General features: G+C 50.7%; 1 protein-coding gene across 1 annotated transcript in view; it reads left to right on the forward strand.

Annotated features, from left to right (window-relative positions):
* The window catches only part of CUL4B (cullin 4B), a 938,104-nt gene that overhangs the window by 165,069 nt on the left and 755,210 nt on the right, over positions 1-17,825 (forward strand). The window contains exons 5-6 of the mRNA XM_086918515.1: positions 15,126-15,195; positions 17,499-17,572. Of these exons, the coding sequence (XP_086774641.1) occupies positions 15,126-15,195; positions 17,499-17,572 (144 nt within the window). The remainder of the gene's footprint in view (positions 1-15,125; positions 15,196-17,498; positions 17,573-17,825) is intronic.

Below are 17,825 nucleotides of genomic sequence, written 5' to 3' on the forward strand. Positions count from 1 at the left end.
AAGTAAGTCGCCAGCCCATCTCTTCTTGGTGGGAAGCGGGCCCCGCATCCAGCATATGGCTACCACTCTTCTAGCTATCAGTAGGGCCATATCTACGAGTCGTCGCTGGGATAACGGAAGTTGCTTTGAAAAGCCTAGAAGCGCCAGGTCCTGTCTAACAGTCAGCTCTAAGGGCAGCATTTCTGGCCCTAGTCCCGACCAGTCTCGAACAGGCCCAAACAGGCAACTACCCTTGTCCTCTCCACCCTTAACAGGCCCAAACAGGCAACTACCCTTGTCCTCTCCACCCTTAACAGGCCCAAACAGGCAACTACCCTTGTCCTCTCCACCCTTAGCCTCGACGCCCGGGCTGAGACGCCCTACGCCTGGCCTTTTTTGTAGCCCTAGTAATCAGGTGACCCCTTCACCCAATGGGAACCCTAGCCCTAACACTATCCAATCACAACACTAGCCCTAACATCTAGAACCAATAGGAGACCAGGACCTTGCAACCAATCTTAACCCTAGTCCGAGCACCCAATCAGTTCAAAAACCGTGATCTCTACGTCCAATAAAGGCCTTAGCCCTACCACTAGTCCCAACCCAAGTCCAAGCAGCCAATGGTACAGGTAGCCCTAGTCCCTACTTCCAATAGAAATCCTAACCCTACTCTTAGTCCCACAGCTGGTCCAACAACCCATCACACCAGAAGCACTAAATAGCTACTTCCAATTAAAGGTCTAACCCTAGCCCTAGTCCCACCCTACAACCAATAACATAGGAAGCCCTAGTCCCTACTTCCTATAGAAGTCCGAACCCTAGCCCTAGTCCCAACCCTGCAATGATTGAATCACCGACCAAGAAACCAATCAGAACCCTCAAATACCCAACCATTGAGGACATTAACCCTAACCCAATAGAAACACCAGATACAACCACCAATCAGTGTACACATGTGCCAACCACCAGCAACCACCATATAAGGTCCCAGCAACCTCAGACAAGGTTTGCTGGCCAGGGAGTTGGAAGCTGCTTGCTCCTGTTCAGAATCTCCTAGGAGACAGACCGGCTCAATCCACAACTTTGGACTTCAGCAGGTAAAGGCTTCACTAACTCGAAATCTAACAATACTGTTTGAATAAAGTTTTACTCCCCCAAAAAACGAAGTGCACAGGTCCCAGTAAATACAGTTTAAACAGCTCACAGAAGCACCCTCTGATGTAGAAAATCCCTGTTGCGGGGGGGGGGGGCTGTTGTTGGGGGCAGGGGGGCTGGCCTCACTGGCTTGTGAACACAAAAAGTTCTTCTGTTCCTTCTTTCTTTTGCCCAGCAGGGCTTTGCTCTGGGCACTACCAAGGGCTACCTTTCTGATATTTCGGCCTTTCTCAGGCTCCCTGATCAGCCCTTTCTTTTCAAGTCCCCTGTTGTAAATGGATTACTCAAAGTCATTACTCAACTTTTCCCCCCTATTCCTTTTGTGATGCCACAGTGGGACTTGAATCTGTTTTTTACATATTTAATGTGCGCTCCCTTTGAGCCTCTTCATAACTGTCCTCTTCGTCTGCTAACTTTGAAGACTGCATTCCTGGTTGGCATCACCATTGCCTGTAGAGTGAGTGAGCTCGAGGCTATCTCTTGTTACCCTCCTTTTCGATCTGTCCACCCGGACAAGGTTGTGCTAAGAACCCGTCCACCCTTTCTGCCAAAGGTTGTCACTGCCTTTCACATCGGGCAGACCATCACTTTGCCCACCATCTTTCCTCATCCTTCTAGAGAGGGAGAGGCTCCACCGTCTCGACCCAAAACGTGCTGTCTCATTTTACCTGAACCGCACAAAAGAATTCCGGCATTGGCGCCAAGGTAGGTCGAGCCTTACACAAGCGGACTATCCATCAAAGGGTCGTCTTGTGCATTAAAGCCTGTTATTCTCTGGCTAAAAAGAAGCCTCCGGTGTGTGTACTCGCCCATTCCACCAGAGTGACGGCTGCCACCACGGCTTTGGGACGTGGTGTCCCCATACAAGACATCTGTCAGGCAGTTATGTGGGGCTCGCTGCACACTTTTACTCAGCCGGGACAGCCAAGTCTGGACAGACCGCTTTTTAGGCTGTTCTGTTCTCTGGGACTTTCTGGTGTGATCTTGGTTCGCAGACTCACCATCAGGGTTGGTATTGCTGGTGTATCTTTTCTAAGGTAAGGTATCTATCACTACGTGTTTCTTTTCAGATGAAAAAGTTACTTCCCTTAGTTAACGCCCTATCTGTAAGAAACATTAGTCAGTGATAGATTCCTTACCGCCCCACCCATCCTCCCCGTTCTGCGAACTGATTTCTAGAGTTAAGGTCATGCCTTTCAGGGCCCTAGTTTCAATACACCAGTTGTCAGTATCTTGCATGACTCTGCGATCCTGACGCGGAAAATCATGTACAGAACTGACGTCCGCACGCGAGGGTTGGCGTCTAAGTAGCTGCCGCAACGTCATCTTGGTGACCACAACGCCAATGACGGACGCGGAACGCGCAACGCCACCATCCGACGCACAGGGGTACTGCTGACGAAAACTTTCCGAATCCAGTCTGATGCCTGGGGGTAATTCTAAGGTAAGGAATGTATCACTAACTAACGTTTCTTACAGATATATCGTCACAGAAGGTAAGTAACTTGTTCGAAATAACAAACTGTCTGGAAAAACTAGCTCTGTAGCTCTTGCTAAACTTGATCAAGGTCTCCCCATTTCCATGGCAGGCATTGCAAGTTGTATTGTCCAGTGTATCTGTTGTAATTTTACTCCTGTTACTGTATTTTCCCCTTTTCCATCATCTACACTTTCCTTTCATTGGAACCTTCCTCTGTCCTTTTCCCTTTTCTTTCCCCCCTCCCTCTTTCCCCTCGGTTGGTACAACCTTTCTGTTGGCCGAGAGGCTACATAAAATGTTGGTGTGAGAACCTTCTCTGGCAGAGCAGCTAATGGGCGTAGAACTGTGGAGGTGGAATAAAGATGTTTCTTACCTGAAAAGACACATTCGCATCCGAAGGCATCCCCTCGAGTAAAGTAACAGACAACTCGGTGCAATTCACTTCAACAGCTATTATGTCATTCTTGTCTAATTTAGGCATCACACAGTTAAAGACAGCTCTTTACTGTCCCAGGGCCAAAGGCATGGTTTAGAGGGTCAACAGAATGATCAAAGAGCACATCCAACTTGCATGCATCAACCAGTTGCCAGTTGAGAGAGTTTTACAAGACATTATGCGCCTACCATCTACCATAGAAGGGATCGGACTCCTGAGGCGGAAGCCGGGAATGTTGTTATTTTAAATTTATTTGTGTGATTTGTTTTTAACCTCACTTGTGACCACCCTCGCCTTGGGACACTCACCCATGCTCCCCTGATTACTTTGCTCCGCGCAGTCGATTAAGGCGCAGCCGCGGGATTGCTGCCATTGTCAGGGAAGCCCTCGACCCAGGCCACGCCCACTGCGGATTGGCCACGCCCCCTCTGCTCTCCCTTTAACGATGTGCGCCGAAGGCGCGCCAAAGGCAAGCCTGTCTGCGCCCGTTCGCGCCAGGCCGGGCCCCGGGGCCATCCACCCTGCCCAGCCCCTCACTTACTCGCTCAACCAACTTCTGGCCTGCCACGGTGACTGGCCTATCAGCCCTTTCACCCTGACCCGATCAACTCCCTTGATACTGCTCAACCTGAAGCCACCAACTGCTCATACCCACACCCTGACCCCCGCACGGTGCTGTCACGTCCAGCTCCTTCACCCTCCCGCTCCCAGCACTTGGAAGGCCTCCCTTCCACGGCCCCAGTATCCCTCCTCAATACCTGGTCTGCGGTCAAGCACCAATTAGAGCTCTTTGACCTCCTCAAGACCACCAAACCTGAGATCTTATTTCTCACGGAAACCTGGTACAACGCCGCTTCCCTACCCGACATCCTTACTTCCCTTCCGGAGCCCTACTACATCCTCCGCGCCGACCGCCCTGAGGGGAAGACAGGCAGCGGTGTGGCAATGATAGTGCAATCTAACTTCTAATTGCAGCCCATTGCCCACCAGCCTATTCCTTCCGTTGACCTTCTGATGGTACGCTCCACTAATCTTGCGATCCCACTCACTCTTGTGCTTCTTTATCGTCCCCCCTCAACCTATGCCCCATTTCATTCCAGCCATACAGGATCTATTGGCTACTCTTGTGGTTAACAATGCTGCTGTTCTCCTATTGGGTGATTTCAACTTTTGGCCGGGTGATCCACGTGAAGATACCATGTCCAAAGATTTCTCCGACACTCACCATTGCCTGAACTTTACTCCTCACATCTTCTCCCCCACCCACACTCACGGTCACATTCTTGACCAAGTTTGGTCTACCAACCTCTCAATCTCGCCGCCCTCGGTATCCCCTTGTGTTTGGTCTGACCACTCCCTAATTACCTTTTCCACTCCCCTGGGGAAGATCAGTACCCCTCCTCTCCCCAAAAATACCTTTGCTCGCAACTGGAATAGAGTGGATCTTACCGCCTTAGGCCATTCCCTAGCCTCTTCCGCTCCCACCCTGGCAGAAATGCCCCCTAACTGGCAGGTAACTACCATTGATAACTGGCTCTTAGAGGCTTGCAATCTAGTGGCACCTCTCAGACGGGTTAGAACGCGCCGCCTCCATGACGCCAACCGTTGGTTCTCCGACACCCAGAAAACCCAAAAACTGGCACTCCGGCAGGCCGAGCGCCTTTGGCGCTGCAGTTACTGCCCGGATCTCAAGACTCATTACCCGACTCTCCTGCGGGCCTACAAAAAGGCTATACTCACAGCCAAGTTAGAACACTTCTCTCAGAATATCCATCCGGCAGCCAATAAACCCAAGGATATCTTCACGATTGTGAATGAGCTTGCTGCTTCCGACAGAGTTGTGCCCAGACCCATTCCCTCCCAATCCCTCTGCAACACTCTTAATGACTTTTTTATCGAGAAGATCACCACTATAAAGCAGAACATCCCCCTGGCACCTCCCTCCTTCTTTTGCCCTCCCTTACCCCCACCTGCTTCCTCCTTTGACCAGTTTCCTGCAATCTCAGAAGAGGCCTTCTGCTCCCTGCTGGGAAAGGTCAAAACAGGCTCCCCTGCTGATGCCTGCCCGGCTCACATCCTAAGGGAAATCTTTTCCCACTGTCCAGCCCCCCCTCTGACTCTGCTCAACGCCTCCATCTCCCTAGGCACCGTATCTGACGCGTTCAAATCAGCTACGGTTATTCCTATCATAAAGAAACCCGGCGCCGACCCCACCATCCCCTCCAACTTTAGACCCATTTCACTCCTTCCACCCCTAGGTAAGATCTTGGAGAGCCACATCACCTCCTCACTTTCCAACTACATTGAGACACATCACCTACTAGCAGACCACCAGGCCGGCTTTAGGCCGGCTCACTCCACGGAATCTGTTATTCTCTCGGTAGTCGATGAGCTCAGACGTAGCGCCGACACCAACTCCCCCCAGGCCTTGTCCTCCTCGATCTCTCCGCTGCCTTTGACACGGTCGACCACTCCATCCATCTCGACCGTGTCAGGGGCGCCGGCATTCGAGGGTCGGCTCTGGCCTGGCTCACCTCCTTTTTAGCAGACCGCTCTCAGGCTGTACGTCTGGAGGGCTTTATGGCCCCTACTCGCTCTGTCTCGTGTGGAGTCCCCAGGGCTCCTCACTTTCCCCCTCCTGTTTGACCTCTACATACACCCGCTCATCGTTGCTTTACAGGGCATGGAGGTTACGGCGTTCAATTACACTGATGACCTCCAACTTATTTTTAACCTCACCCCCTCTTCTGATTCTATCTCCACGGTCCATTCCACTCTTACCTTCATCTACAACTGGATGAACCTCAACCAACTAAAATTGAACCCTGATAAAAACAGAGCTTGTTCTTATCGGTGGTCCCTCTTATCCTTGGTCCTCCGCTTTCTGGCCCCCCATCTTTGGTTCTCCCCGTCTCCCCCTGCTTCTGTGAAAACCCTGGGTTTTAAAGTCAGCCAAGATCTCTCTCTGCGACCTCAAATCAGCTCGGTGGTCTCCTCTTGCTTTCTGTCCCTGAGAACCATCCATAAAGTCTCGGGCTACTTCTCAGCCGAAGCCCTCAAAATCATCACTCTGGCAATGATTCTATCCCACCTAGATTACGGCAATGCCCTCTATGTGGGCATCCCTGCCTTTGAGTGCCAGCGCCTACAGCTCATCCAGAATCAAGCGGCGTGCCTCATCTACAGGCTCCCCAAATCCAGCCACACCACCCCCCTGCTCAAGACCCTCCATTGGCTCTCCATCAGGGAACGCTCACTTTTCAAGATGGGCTGCCTGACTTTCATGTCCCTAGCTGGCACTGCCCCTGCATTCATCAGATCTAAAATCACTGCCTATACTCAAACCAGAAATCTCCGTTCCTCCACCCAGTCCCTTCTCCAGGTCCCCCGCTTCCGCAAAAAGAAATCGGGTGGCACCAGGTTCTCGACACTCGCTCCACTCTTCTGGAATGCCCTTCCCTTAGCTATTAGATCTACTGCCTCTTACCTTGACTTTCAGGCAGCTTTGAAAACCCAACTCTTTCTTCCGCCTACTCCTCTTTACTCCTACTCCTCTTAACACCTTTCCCCTCTTTCCTTCAGTTTCAGGTTCCTTCTACAGCGGCAAGAAACCGCCTAATAGTAGAGCGCTTTACAAAACCCTTTAACTTCAATTTCCACTACCATACAACACATAATCAAACCCCTGGCACCTCTCCATTTTCGTCCCTCAAAGGGAGAAAGCCTGGTACCAAGTTCTTTCCTAATTGGATTGGTGGGGGGGGGGGACTGTGGAGCAGGATGAGGGAAAAAAAAGGAGAAAAGTCGATGCACATCAAAACCGGTATAAACAATACTATGTCATCAAACATGGAACCAAAGAACTGAAATGGGCGATTGGAGGCTGGTTGTCAGTAGTGGGGAAAGTGAATCCAAATTCTTTGACCCAATGAAGATTGTGGAGGTAAAACAGAACACTCACCCTTGAACTGTCAAAGTTGGAGCATGGATAAATTGTCAAGATCCCCAGACTTGGCTCTGGCAAGTTCCACCTGCACAACTAATACAATAATCAACTTCCCACAACACTGCAAGGAGGAATAATAAGACCGGGTTTCTATATTCAGACTTTTATTACTCAACACCTTTCATTGTTGGTTTTATTCATGCTTAGTAGCTAGTCTCCCCTTCCTTTAGGGGGAAGATGTGTTGTAATTATACTCCTGTTACTCTATTTTCCCCTTTTCCATCATCTACACTTTCCTTATATTGGAACCTTCCTCTGTCATTACTTTTCCCTTTTCTTTCATCCCCTCCCGCTTTCCCCTTGGTTGGTACAACCCGTCTCTTGGCCGAGAGGCTACCTTAGAATGTTGGTGTGAGAACCTTCTCTGGCAGAGCAGCTGCTGGACGTTGATCTGTGGAGGTAGAATAAAGACGTTTCTTACCTGAAACTGGTATTTCTTTCGTCCTTGTAACAGTTTCCAAATTTGTTATGCCAAAGCCAACTGTTTACTCAAAGTATTTACAATGGAGAACAGTATAGGCAAAAATAGGGGCCATTTTGTGAGGCAACATCCTGTTAGCAGAAATCTACCTGGTGAACACAACACACCTTTAGAAAGCGCTACTGTATGGACATACTAGTCTGTGTATACAAGTGGAGCATGCAGGTCCTAAAATCAAAAAAGGAAACAGAAAAGACACTACTTTGGGGGTCTGAGCCAGCTGATCTGGGTGGATTTGTTTGCTTAATGCTTAAAAGCAAGAGCCCTCACACACCCAAATGGGTGTCGTGCGTCATTATTGGGCAGCTCCTCATTGAGCAGGCACTGAAATGCCCAACAGGCCCCATTGAGGGGACTCTTTGCCAGTGGTCATTTAAAATAAGACACTGTGATGAAGTTTAAGTGGAGATGCTGTGTGTGTAGATTGATGTAAGCTTGGCAGAGAGGCTAGTTTGCAGCTTTCCTAGCGTGCTGGACACAATTCACTCTGCAGCTAGTGTGGTCTCTGCCATCACCCAAGGGACCATATACTTACTCAAATTGGGTTGGATGTTGGCTCTCTTAAGGTATACCCTACAATTTGAGGGTGACTTTTAACATTGGGTAATGTTGCTAATTACAACTACTATAACCCCAATCATTGGTAGATTAGGTTACATGGTCCTGACTAAGTGCCCAGATACGCAGAGACTTTGCATGGCATGGAACATGTTGAGCGATTTTCTCACTTTCCAGTGAGCTGTACCGGATCATTGTCTCCAACACAATCACCCTTTGTTTTTATTTATAACAAGAGGTCCCACGAATTAAAATGTTCAGGGTCTCTTATTTATTTTTATACCACACTTCCACCAATCTACAACCACAGCACCTCCTCTTATACTTTATCAAGGCGCCTTATTTTAAAAGTCCTCTGGCATAGAGCCCTATTGGGCATTGCAATGCTGGCCCAATAGGACACTGCTCCATGATAAAGCATGTCACCTATCTGGGTGCGTGAGGGCTCTTGCTTCTGAGCAGTCAGACCCCCCCTTCCCCCATCTGTTTGCTCAGGACCGCATTTTCTTCCACCCCCTATTGCCTTTTAGGATTCTTTTAGGAACTGCATACTCCACTTATATACATGTACGTATAGGGTGCTTGTATGCTGGGCCTAGATGCACTCTCAGTCCCTCACCTCCCATTGTGTTCATACTACTCTGTTGATAGGTTATGCGTGGCCAAACTGTGTAAAGAACATTGTTCCAAACATCTTTATCATCTGCCTGCTGGCTACCACTTAAGTGGAAACTGCTCCAAAATCAATAGAGAGCATGTGTATCTACAGCCATGCATGCTATGAACTGAAAATGTTTATTACCCTGTAAAAATGCTTTTGTCACATATAGTGCCAAAGATTTACATGCACCCACTTTCCTTCTCAGAAGTTGAATTGATGATGCATGTTTAGTTTTCTCACACTACTTCTTTACCAGCATACAATTCTAAATGGCACATCACATCATTCTTACTCTACACTGCACGTCTACCTCTCCCCCAATAGGCTGAAAAAAAACTATGGTGGAGTCGCTGCCAATGCCCATTGTAGACTAAAGGAGAAATCTGAAAGAAACACGTTAGTATTAGATTCCTTACCTTAGAATATCCCCAGGCGTCAGTCTGGATCCGGAAACTTTTGCGTAGCAGTACCCCTGCGCGTCGGTAGGCGTCGTCTGCAGGCGTCCCCTGCGGCTCCGCGTCCGTCGTCGGCGTCGTGCGCCGTGATGACGTCGCTGGAGTATATAGACGCCGCCTCCGCGTGCTGACGTCAGTTCTTCTTTTTTCCGCGCCAGTTAGCGCAGATCCGAAGAGCAGTACTCCGGTCTTTGACCTAATTTGTTAACTTTCTGTATCTCTTTTTGGTGACTGGTAGGATGCCCGGTTTCAAGAATTGTGACGGTTGTGACCGCACGATGTCGGTCACGGACCATCACCGACTCTGCCTCCGGTGCCTGGGCCCCGACCACGACGTGGACGCCTGCGTCGATTGCCGGGCTCTGACTAATAAGGCTAGACGGGAGCGGTCCCGCAAGCTACTCGAGCTCCGGGTGTCGGCCCCGCGTCGGGAGCGGTCCCGGTCCGGCCGGAGGTCCAGGGAGCGTTCGAGGGAGCGGTTGCGGAGCCGCGCCGGACGCTCCGGAAGTCGCCACCATTCGTCGGGCTCTTCAGGTAAGAAACACAAGAAGTCGGGGCATAGTCATCGTACCCCCGACTCCCCCCGACTCTCGCACGACGCGGCCGGGGGTTCGGGTGACCCCAACCCCGCGGCTCCACGAGAGTTGCCGGCGCGGCCTGCTCCATACCCTCCGGTCCCTGGGCAAGGTGCGACGCCTGAGGAGATTGAGGCGTTCCTCATGGACATGAGGGCGCTCACTTATCCGGGGCCTACGGCGCCTTCGGGCCCAGTGCTACCGTCTGGGGGCCCTGGCGGTTCGGGTGCCCCTGACTCGACGCCATCGGGTGCTCCGGCCCCTGTGCCGCCGACGGCTCCGACCCCGGCGCCGCAAGGGCCTTCGGGGTCGACGCCGGGTGGTCTGCCGGCCGCTCCGGCGCCGATTCCATCGGGGTTGCCCCCTACGCCGCCCCGCGCGACGCCGGTTCTCCTGTGCCGGCTCCGGGCGGCGGCGTCCCCATACCCTCCCCGACTCCGGACGCGGAGTCGAACCGACGTCGCTCGACGCCGGGCTCGACGCCGATGGGGCCTGTGAACCCCGAGGAGCCGGTCTACATCGTTGACTCCGAATATGGAGATGATGAAGAGTGCGGGGAAGGTTGGGAGGGGTCTGAGGACCCTCTGCCACGTGAGTGTCAGTATGACGTGGACTGGACAGGTGATTTGGGGGATGCCAGTGATCTGGACGACTCCTAACCCTGGTTTTGTCTCTCCTCCTTCCGTGACATCGGAGGAGGGAGCTGCATATTCAGTGGTGCTGATGAGGGCTGCCAAGGCCTTACACCTTGAGCTCCCCGTCGTGGCCGTGAGGCCTAATATCCTCACTGAGGTCTTCAAACCGCAGTCATGCCCACAGGAGCCACTGCTGCCGTTTAACGAAGCCTTGTCAGACGTTCTGTTGGGCACGTGGTCCAGGCCCTCTTCAGGTTCGCCTGTTGATCGGAATGTGGCCAGACGCCACCGTCCGTGTCCGGACGACCCCAAGTTCCTGTCCACCCATCCCACCCCTGAGAGTCTGGTGATCCAGGCCTCGACTTCCCAGACCGCATTCCCGTCGACCCCGCCCGACCGGGAATCTAAAAGGTATGACCAGTATGGTAAGAAGGTCTTCTCGTCCCTGAGTCTGGGACTGCGGTCTTGCAACACCGCATGCCTCTTGGGCCGCTACACCCACTCTGTGTGGGACACGGTCGCGGAACTGCTGCCAGAATGCCCCATGGAGGTGCGGGCGAAGCTCGGCAAGGCTGTGGCTGAGGGCCAAGACGCAGCTAAATATTCCATACGGTGTGGTCTTGATACGACCGACTCGCTGGGCAGAGCTATGTCAACGACGGTGGCGATTCGTCGCCACGCCTGGCTGAGATCCGCCAACTTTTCGGCAGATGTCCAAAATGCCTTGATGGACATGCCGTTCGATGGCTGTCGCCTCTTTGGTGACAAGGCGGACCACGCGCTGGAACGCTTCAAGGACTCCAGGGTCACGGCCAAGTCCTTGGATCTCTCGACCCAGCGCCAGCAAACGGGTTTGTTTCGCTCCTTTCGTGGCCAAGGAAGGGGCGTCCCCACACGTGCTGCCAGCCACGCGCCGCAACAATCCTTCCAACGCGGTGGCGGCCGTGGAAACCACCGTGGAGGCGGTCGGGGTCAACGGCGGGGTCAGTCCACACCTCCCCCCGCAGCATCTGCCTCCAAATCCTCCTAGTCCGTGCTTTCAGGCCCATGTGACGCCAGTGGGTGGCAGGGTTCGCCATCACCACGCCCGCTGGCGCACAGTCACATCGGACAGGTGGGTGCTGCAACTCATCCGAAGGGGCTACTCCCTCCCCTTCGAGACCACTCCTCCAGCCATGCCACCGCAGAACCACCGTGTGTCGGGGGACCACTTGACACTTCTGCAGGAGGAAGTTACGGCCCTCTTGGCCCAGGGGGCCATCAAGCGCGTTCCTGGGCCAGAAGTAGGGCGTGGTTGCTATTCCCACTACTTTCTGGTGCCCAAGAAGGACAAAGGGGGCATACGTCCTATCTTGGATCTTCGGAACGTCAACGGGTACCTCCGGAAGGAGAAGTACAAGATGTTGACATTGGCTCAGGTCTTGGCTGCTCTCGACCCGCAAGACTGGATGGTAGCGTTGGACTTGCAGGATGCGTATTTTCACATCCCCGTCCTGCTGGCCCACCGGCGTTACCTGCGGTTCACGGTAGGCCAGGAGCACTTTCAGTTTATCGTGCTCCCCTTCGGCCTTACCAGCGCCCCACGGGTGTTCACAAAGGTGATGGCGGTGGTCGCAGCCCATCTGCGCAGGTTAGGGGTTTCAGTCTTCCCCTACCTAGACGACTGGTTGTTGAAGGCGGGCTCGCCCCAGACAGTCGTCCACCACCTTCAGATGACGGCAGACCTCTTGCACGACCTGGGGTTCTCCATCAATGTGCCGAAATCACACCTGTGTCCCTCTCAAAAGCTCCTTTTCATCGGAGCGGTTCTGGACTCGGCGCAGTTTCGGGTTTATCCTCCGGAACAGCGGGTCCGGGATATACAGGCTTTGATTCCCATCTTTCAGCCGCTATCCCGGGTTTCGGTCAGGTTGACGCTGCGGCTGCTGGGGATGATGGCTTCCTGCATCCTTCTGGTGCATCACGCCCGGTGGCGGATGCGGGCTCTGCAGTGGGACCTGAAGTTTCAGTGGGCCCAGCATCAGGGCAACTTGTCCGACCACGTCTTGATCTCGGAGGGCACTGCGAGACAACTGCAGTGGTGGCTTACGGACCGCGATTGGGTCAGAGGCAGATCCCTCTCCCTTCCCCAACCGGAGCACCTTGTCGTGACAGACGCGTCCCTCTAGGGCTGGGGAGGCCACTTGAGAGAGGCGGAGATCAGAGGCATCTGGTCTCCGGCGGAGTCCCGGCTCCATATCAACCTGTTGGAGCTACGGGCGATTCGTCTAGCACTGAAGGCATTCCTCCCCTTTGTCAACGGGAGTGTAGTGCAGGTGTTCACCGACAACACCACCGCCATGTGGTACTGCAACAAACAGGGCGGGGTGGGGTCGTGGACCCTTTGCCAGGAGGCTCTGCGCCTCTGGCAGTGGCTGGAACGTCAGGGCGCGACTTTGACGGTTCAACACCTGGCATGTTCTCTGAACGCCAGGGCGGACGAACTCAGCCGTCGGTGCTCGATGGATCACGAATGGCGTCTGAACTCGGACGTGGCGCAAGGCCTCTTTCTGCAATGGGGAGAGCCTTGGTTAGATCTATTCGCCACAGAAGAGAACGTGCAATGTCATCAGTTCTGCGCGTTGGAGTTTCCAAGACGGCACTCGCACGGCGACGCCTTTCGGCGCGAGTGGAGTTGCGGTCTGTTATACGCCTTTCCGCCTATACCACTTCTGCCCAGAGTGCTGAAGAAGATCAGGCGCGACCGGGCCCAAGTTATGCTTGTGGCTCCGGACTGGGCTCGAAGGTACTGGTATCCCGAGCTACTCAGCATGTCAGTCGGTCCCCCGATCCTCCTGCCCCTTCAGGAGGACCTTCTGTCGCAGCAGCAGGGGACGGTCCTCCACCCAAACCTGTCCAGTCTCCACCTCCATGCTTGGAGATTGAGCGGCGGTATTTGAGGCCATTTGACTTGCCTCCTGAAGTCTGTGATGTAATTCTGGCAGGCAGGCGTCCCTCCACAAAGTCGGTATACGCCTGTCGGTGGAACAGATTTGTGGCATGGTGCACAGCAAAGGCTGTGTATCCTCTTTCTGCCCCTCTTTCCGAGGTTCTTCTTTTTCTTCTCTCTCTTGCCCAGCAGGGCTCTGCTCTGGGCACTATCAAGGGCTACCTTTCGGCCCTTTCAACCTATCTAAGGCTTCCTGATCAGCCTTCTTTGTTCAAGTCCCCAATTGTAACGAGATTCTTGAAGGGCATCACACACATGTATCCACCTGTTCCGTTTGTGATGCCTCAGTGGGACTTGAACCTGGTTCTAACATTTTTGATGTGTGCTTCCTTTGAGCCCCTTCATTCTTGTCCTCTCCGTCTCCTGACTTTAAAGACGGCTTTCCTGGTTGCCATCACCTCTGCCAGGAGAGTGAGTGAGCTCCAGGCTCTTTCTGTCCAACCCCCTTTCCTGTCCATTCATCCTGACAAGGTGGTTCTAAGGACTAGACCTTCTTTCCTGCCCAAAGTAGTTTCTGCTTTTCACATCGGGCAGTCCATCACCCTCCCCTCCTTCTTCCCGCCTTCGCATCCTTCGAAGGATGAAGAGCGGCTCCATCGTCTGGACCCAAAACGTGCGCTTTCATTTTATATGGATCGCACACGCCAGTTCCGGGTGGATGTCCAACTGTTTGTTGGCTACGTGGGTGCGAAGAAGGGACGGGCGGTACATAAACGGACCATCTCTCGGTGGGTCATTCTGTGCATCAAAGCGTGCTACTTTTTGGCTCGAAAGGAGCCTCCTGTTGGGCTGAGGGCCCATTCCACTCGGGCCACGGCGGCTACTACTCCCCTTGCAGGACATTTGCCAGGCGGCTACGTGGGCCTCGCTGCACACCTTTGCGAGGCACTACTGCCTGGACAGTCAAGTCCGGAGGAATGGCTTCTTTGGCCGTTCTGTCCTCCAGGACTTTCTGGTGTAGGAATGTATTGGTTCGCAGACCCACCACCGGGGTTGGTATTGCTGGGGTATCTATTCTAAGGTAAGGAATCTAATACTAACGTGTTTCTTTCAGATGAACAAGTTACTTACCTTCGGTAACGATATATCTGTAAGAAACATTAGTTAGTATTAGATTCCTTACCGAACCCACCCATCCTTCCCGTTCTGCGAACTGATACCTAGGGTTAAGGACATCCCTTTCAGGGCCCTAGTTTCAAAATGGCACCAGTGTTGGTTCTCACACGGCTCTGCGTTTTCTGGCGCGCAAAAGCTGTGTACAAAGAACTGACGTCAACACGCGGAGGCGGCGTCTATATACTCCAGCGACGTCATCACAGCGCACGACGACGGACGCGGAGCCGCAGGGGACGCCTGCAGTCGACGCCTACCGACGCGCAGGGGTACTGCTACGCAAAAGTTTCTGGATCCAGACTGACGCCTGGGGATATTCTAAGGTAAGGAATCTAATACTAACTAATGTTTCTTAAAGATATATCGTTACCGAAGGTAAGTAACTTGTTCGTTACAGCACATCCCGTACCTCGAAAGTTCTAATGTCTGGGCCCAACACTAGATGGAAAGTTTGTGCAGATCATGTCAATCTATAACCCTGCATGTTACAAATGAATGTTTGCGGAGTAAGTAACATTTCCCTTCTTTTCTGTCAGGCTGACTATGAATGCTTTTATTGATGTTGTTGAATTCATGCAAAGATTTTCTTAACTCTTGTTCACGGATTCCTTAGATAGCGTTCTCTTTCTAAAGAAAATAGACAAATGCTGGCAGGATCATTGTCGACAAATGGTAAGTACATGATTTTACTGCTGTTTGTTGGTGGTTTTAAATCAGACCGTTTGTAAGCAGTAACATTACCAAAACAGAAAGTCAATGTGCTAAAATATTTGAGGCAGGCGAGATGCCTCAGTTAGTTAACTGCTTGCTCTTGGCATCTGGTGTGGCCTCCTAATCTAATGTTAAAATCTCTTTTAAGGTCCGTGTAAGCATTTCATCCTTCCAAGTAAAATGAATGGAGCAGTATTTAATTGATTAATATTAACCCGTTACAGTTTTCAATTACTGCTGCAGTGAGTCATCTAGCACAGGTTATACTATATTCCTGCTAAATCTTACACCCTACTGTACAGCTTCCACAACTTCCCAGAGCACCTGACTGTTATTCTTCCAATATTCTTCCTGTTTTTATCCTCCCAATTTATGCCCCCATACGATTTTATGATAGTCACAGTAGGATCTTGGTTGCAGTGTGTATCCACATTGCATACCTGCTTATTTAGGTCATCTGTTACCTATTTCTCCCAAGGTTTTTACACTACTTTGCTATTTTTACTTCTTAATTTGATTTTAACTTTCAATTCTGCAGAATAGTGTAAGGTGTATTTTTTTTTAGTTGTACTTGCACCTAAACTGCTTCTATGTCCTACTTTCCCTTAATGCAAACTCAAGACATGCTGCATTGTTGTATCGGAAGATGAGAGAAAATGCTTTCACAGAGCAGATCTGAAGTCTAGGTAGACTTGCAGAATTTGCAAGGTTGAAAATGCTTGTTAAGTGTCTGCAGCAGACCGCTGTAGCTATGTGTGTGAGCCCTCATGCAGTGCTAATTTTAGCCATTGCTTGTGGAGAACAGGTACTTAATTTTTCTCCTCTGATATTGACCATGAAGCAAAAAAGCACATAAACTGAAAAGGAGGGAGAGAAATTACAAAACAGACACAAAGGGTGAAAGCAGAGACTTGCCAAAGTGTGTATTGTAATTGCATTTATATAGCGCTTACTACCCCTGACGAGGTGTCAAAGCGATTTATCGGCGAGTAGCACGCTACTCCGCAACCCATAAAGGATTAGTGGTGAATTAGTGTAGAGAAATATGTAAATAATTTGAGTGCTGGATAGGTTAGTCAGTTATTTGGATTGAGAAGGATAGTAGAGGGAAAAAGTGTGCATTTATATTGCGCTTGCTACCCCTGATGAGGTGTTGAAGTGCATTTTTGGCGAGTAGCTCGCTACTCTGGAACCCATAACGGATAAGTGGTGAATTAGTATAGTGAACTATGAAAGTAATTTGAGCGGTGGATATGTTAGTCCATTATCTGGATTGAGAAGGATAGTGGAGGGATAGAAGGAGAAGATTTTCATTTATATAGTGCTTGCTACCCCTGATGAGATGTTGAAGCGCTTTTTGATGAGTAGCATGCTGCTCTGGAACCCAAACAGGATTAGTGGTAATTAGTATAGGGAAAAATGTAATTAATTTGAGCAGTGGTCATGTTATTCTGTGTTTAGATCTCGCCAAGTGACGCAGCGCATGCGCTGCTTGCCTTTGCGAGATTTATTGTTGTGGGTTTTGAGTCTGCAGGAGGATAGGACATGTGCACGAGTACTGCGTAGGGCTCGAGGGACAGCAAATGTGTACGTGTACGGCGCGTTAGCAAAACAACTGCCTGCCCGCGCACTCCCTCCGTCTCTGTCTCTATCAGGCCCCTTCTGCTTCTATTATATGCCGCTTTTAAAAAAAATCATTTGCATGGTGGCCGCTTCACATTACTTTCTCTGCACGGGCGTCATGCTTTAGATTTCAGTGCAGCGCCCGCTTATCACCGCAACGTGCATTACTTTAATATTACCTGCTTATCAATGCAACATGCATTACTTTAATATTACCTGCTTATCACTGCAACGTGTATTAGTTTAATATTATCACCGTCTCCACTGATGTTCTGATTAATTCATTTCTTGCGGTGACCGGCCAGACCTCCGACGCAGCAGTTACATGCTCTACGGTGTTTAAATTGTTTCATTGTTGCATGCATTGGTCAGTAACTTCAAACTGTGCTGAAACTGAAGTCACCAATTCTTCCCAGGTTTAAATGATGGTACATAGTTTGGTGCAGCACATTCCATGCTTTGTTTCTGTATAGATGTTACTACTGTGGTTAACTTTAGTTCAGCCTGTAGCCTTTTTGGTTTAGGGTTGCTCAGAACGTGTTATGCATTTTAACCACATTGCTACTCCTATGTATTGTGCTAGATTTGAGACCCAAAATAACATGCTAGAATTGAATCAACACATTTTCTTTGTTTTACAGATCATGATTAGGAGTATATTTTTATTTTTGGACAGGACATATGTTCTTCAGAATTCAATGCTGCCATCAATTTGGTAAGAATCGAAAAACACATTTGCACTATATGTGAAATATTACTTATTGAAATTAAGTATATTTTTAGTCCCTCAGCCTAGGTAAACAAATTAATTTTAATAAACACTAAATAATTGGTTCACTTGTGGGCTGCAATTTTGAAAGTTTTTGTTTGCGTTTAGTGGCTATTGCGCCTTTTCCTGCTTGTTATTTCTTGTATTCGAAACTGGGACTGGTAGTTTACTGTGTGCGTTGGTCATATTGTTCTTAGTC

Source organism: Lissotriton vulgaris, chromosome 4_1 (genome assembly GCF_964263255.1).
Source record: "Lissotriton vulgaris chromosome 4_1, aLisVul1.2, whole genome shotgun sequence".
Classification (NCBI taxonomy): domain Eukaryota; kingdom Metazoa; phylum Chordata; class Amphibia; order Caudata; family Salamandridae; genus Lissotriton; species Lissotriton vulgaris.